Genomic DNA, 1,964 nt, shown 5'->3' with positions numbered 1-1,964 from the left:
CACTTCAGTTTCTAAAGATTTGAAGTTGGGTGCTGAGGCTTCAACCTGGCTGTCCCAGGTCCAGCTCACCACTACCGACCTGGCTGTCCACCCTGTGCCATGCGTGGTCCTGCCACATCCCTCCCTCCGACTCTGCAGTCCACACTGGCATCCCTCGGTGGCACCAGCCTCCCTCCTGTGCTCCTGACCCTGGGCACTAAATGAAGTTTCAGCTACAAAGGTAACATTCTCCCATCTGCCTCCAACGTGCTGCATTTGACATGAACTAACATCGCCTATTAATACTGCAAGAAACAGGTCTGGAAAAATTCATTTTCAAGCAGAGTTTGGACAGGTCACAAGGAGAGAAACCTCCCTGCAAATGAGCAGTGCAATGACCCTGGGCAGACCTACCGGCAAGGGGTTGAAGTTCTGGTCCACCAGGTGGTTGTGGCCGTGGTCGAGGAAGGAGTGCCTCACCACCACATCGATGCCCCGGCTGGCCAGCAAGCCCAGCGTGTTGAGCCACCTGGGGACGGAGGGAGCAGAGTCAGGTCGCTGTGGGTGGATGCCTCAGCCCCAGCTCTGGCATATGGCATCACTCTTGTGCACCTGACCTGGCGCCTGCTCCCAGTGCCTGAGCCGAAGCCTTCAAATGGTTTCGCATGCTGGCTCTTACCCAGCTCCCACCATCCCTGCCCTGGCAAGCCAGTATGCCTGTCCTCCCACTGCAGCCACCTCTGCCCCAGCTGTACCCACCTTGCATGTCCCAACACTGTGCCTGAGCCCCTGGGTACACCCCAGTATCGCAGCCCCATGCCCAAAGCCTGGGGTGCCCCCCAGCCTGCCAGCACCCACCATCTCAGTAGTGGGGACCAGAGCATGGCAGCAGCCTGGGCACCTGGTTCACACCCCCTGGGCAAAGACTCCAACCCTTGCAGCCTGCCACAGCCCAGATATCCCAGGGATGTCCCTGTGCCTCCCCACAAAGCCCAGATAATCTTCCTCCATCTTTTATGATCACAACCAGCTCTGAATATGAGAACTGGGGCTTTGCAGCAGGATGTCCGTGCCACTGGGCTGTGCCAGTAGACAAGCCTCAGGAGCCAGGAATGGTTGTGGCTTCAAAGAGGGAGACAAAATGGTTTCCAGAGCAGAGTCCTGCTGAGCGCTCCCTGGGCAGTTGCCCCAGGAGTGAATGCATGCAAGGACATGTGGCTGCAGCCTGAAACAAAAATGCAGAGCGGGAGGAGGCCTGGGCGATTCTGAGCTGCCCAGCGAGGCAAGCCTGTCGGGATGCCAACCCTGGCTCCTGGAGCTGGCATGCCTGGATCTCACCTCCCCTTCCACACCCGTGCCCTGTGGGCAGACTGTGGGTACCCACGTGGGATCCTGAGCAGTCCCCTCTGTGCTCTGCTTCTCTGGGTGTGCCAGAGACTGGGTCGCCTACAGGAAAGCAGAGCTGAGGAGGGGTAATAGGGATGTTATGGAGAAAATTAACAGTGCCCAGGCTGACAGGGGAATACCGAGGGGGAATACCAGTGGGGTCTCTGGGCACAGAGCTGGCCCTCTCCTGGCTGCAGTGGCTTTGTAGCACCTGAGCCCGCAGAGCCCATGGGGGTGGCAGTGCCCTGGCACCAGCAAGCTGGCATAACTCACAGGAACCCGGCCGCATAGGAATCGGAGAGGTTGTTCATGCCTCCGGCTGAGGTCGTGCCAACACCTTCCAGCCAGATCTTCTTCCCTGGCGTGTATGTGTTCACTACCTGCACGGGACACAAATGACGCTCATGAACCTTCAATTTAAAGCCAAGGCAGCCATCTCCTGTGCTACACTCTGGGAAAGCTTGTGGAGACCTTTGGTAAAGATGCTGCTGGGCAGTCAGTGCTTGCCCAGCCCTGGCCTGGTCACTAGGTATCTTCAACACGTCTGAGTGGTTGGAGACTGGTCCTCGTTCTCTCCTGCCACTGCCGCATGCCCACTA

The 1,964-nt window shown here is 58.2% G+C and overlaps 1 protein-coding gene across 1 annotated transcript in view; it reads right to left on the bottom strand.

Annotated features, from left to right (window-relative positions):
* HPSE2 (heparanase 2 (inactive)) overlaps nucleotides 1–1,964 on the bottom strand; it is a gene marked incomplete at its 5' end in the record, with an annotated part of 38,823 nt that overhangs the window by 13,814 nt on the left and 23,045 nt on the right. The window contains 2 exon segments of the mRNA XM_010163205.1: nucleotides 394–508; nucleotides 1,639–1,745. Coding sequence (XP_010161507.1) covers nucleotides 394–508; nucleotides 1,639–1,745 — 222 coding nt within the window.

The sequence above is a fragment of the Antrostomus carolinensis genome, unplaced genomic scaffold (assembly GCF_000700745.2).
Source record: "Antrostomus carolinensis isolate BGI_N321 unplaced genomic scaffold, ASM70074v2 scaffold28472, whole genome shotgun sequence".
In the NCBI taxonomy this organism is placed as follows: Eukaryota; Metazoa; Chordata; class Aves; order Caprimulgiformes; family Caprimulgidae; genus Antrostomus; species Antrostomus carolinensis.
This window is presented reverse-complemented; position numbering and strand designations above follow the sequence as displayed.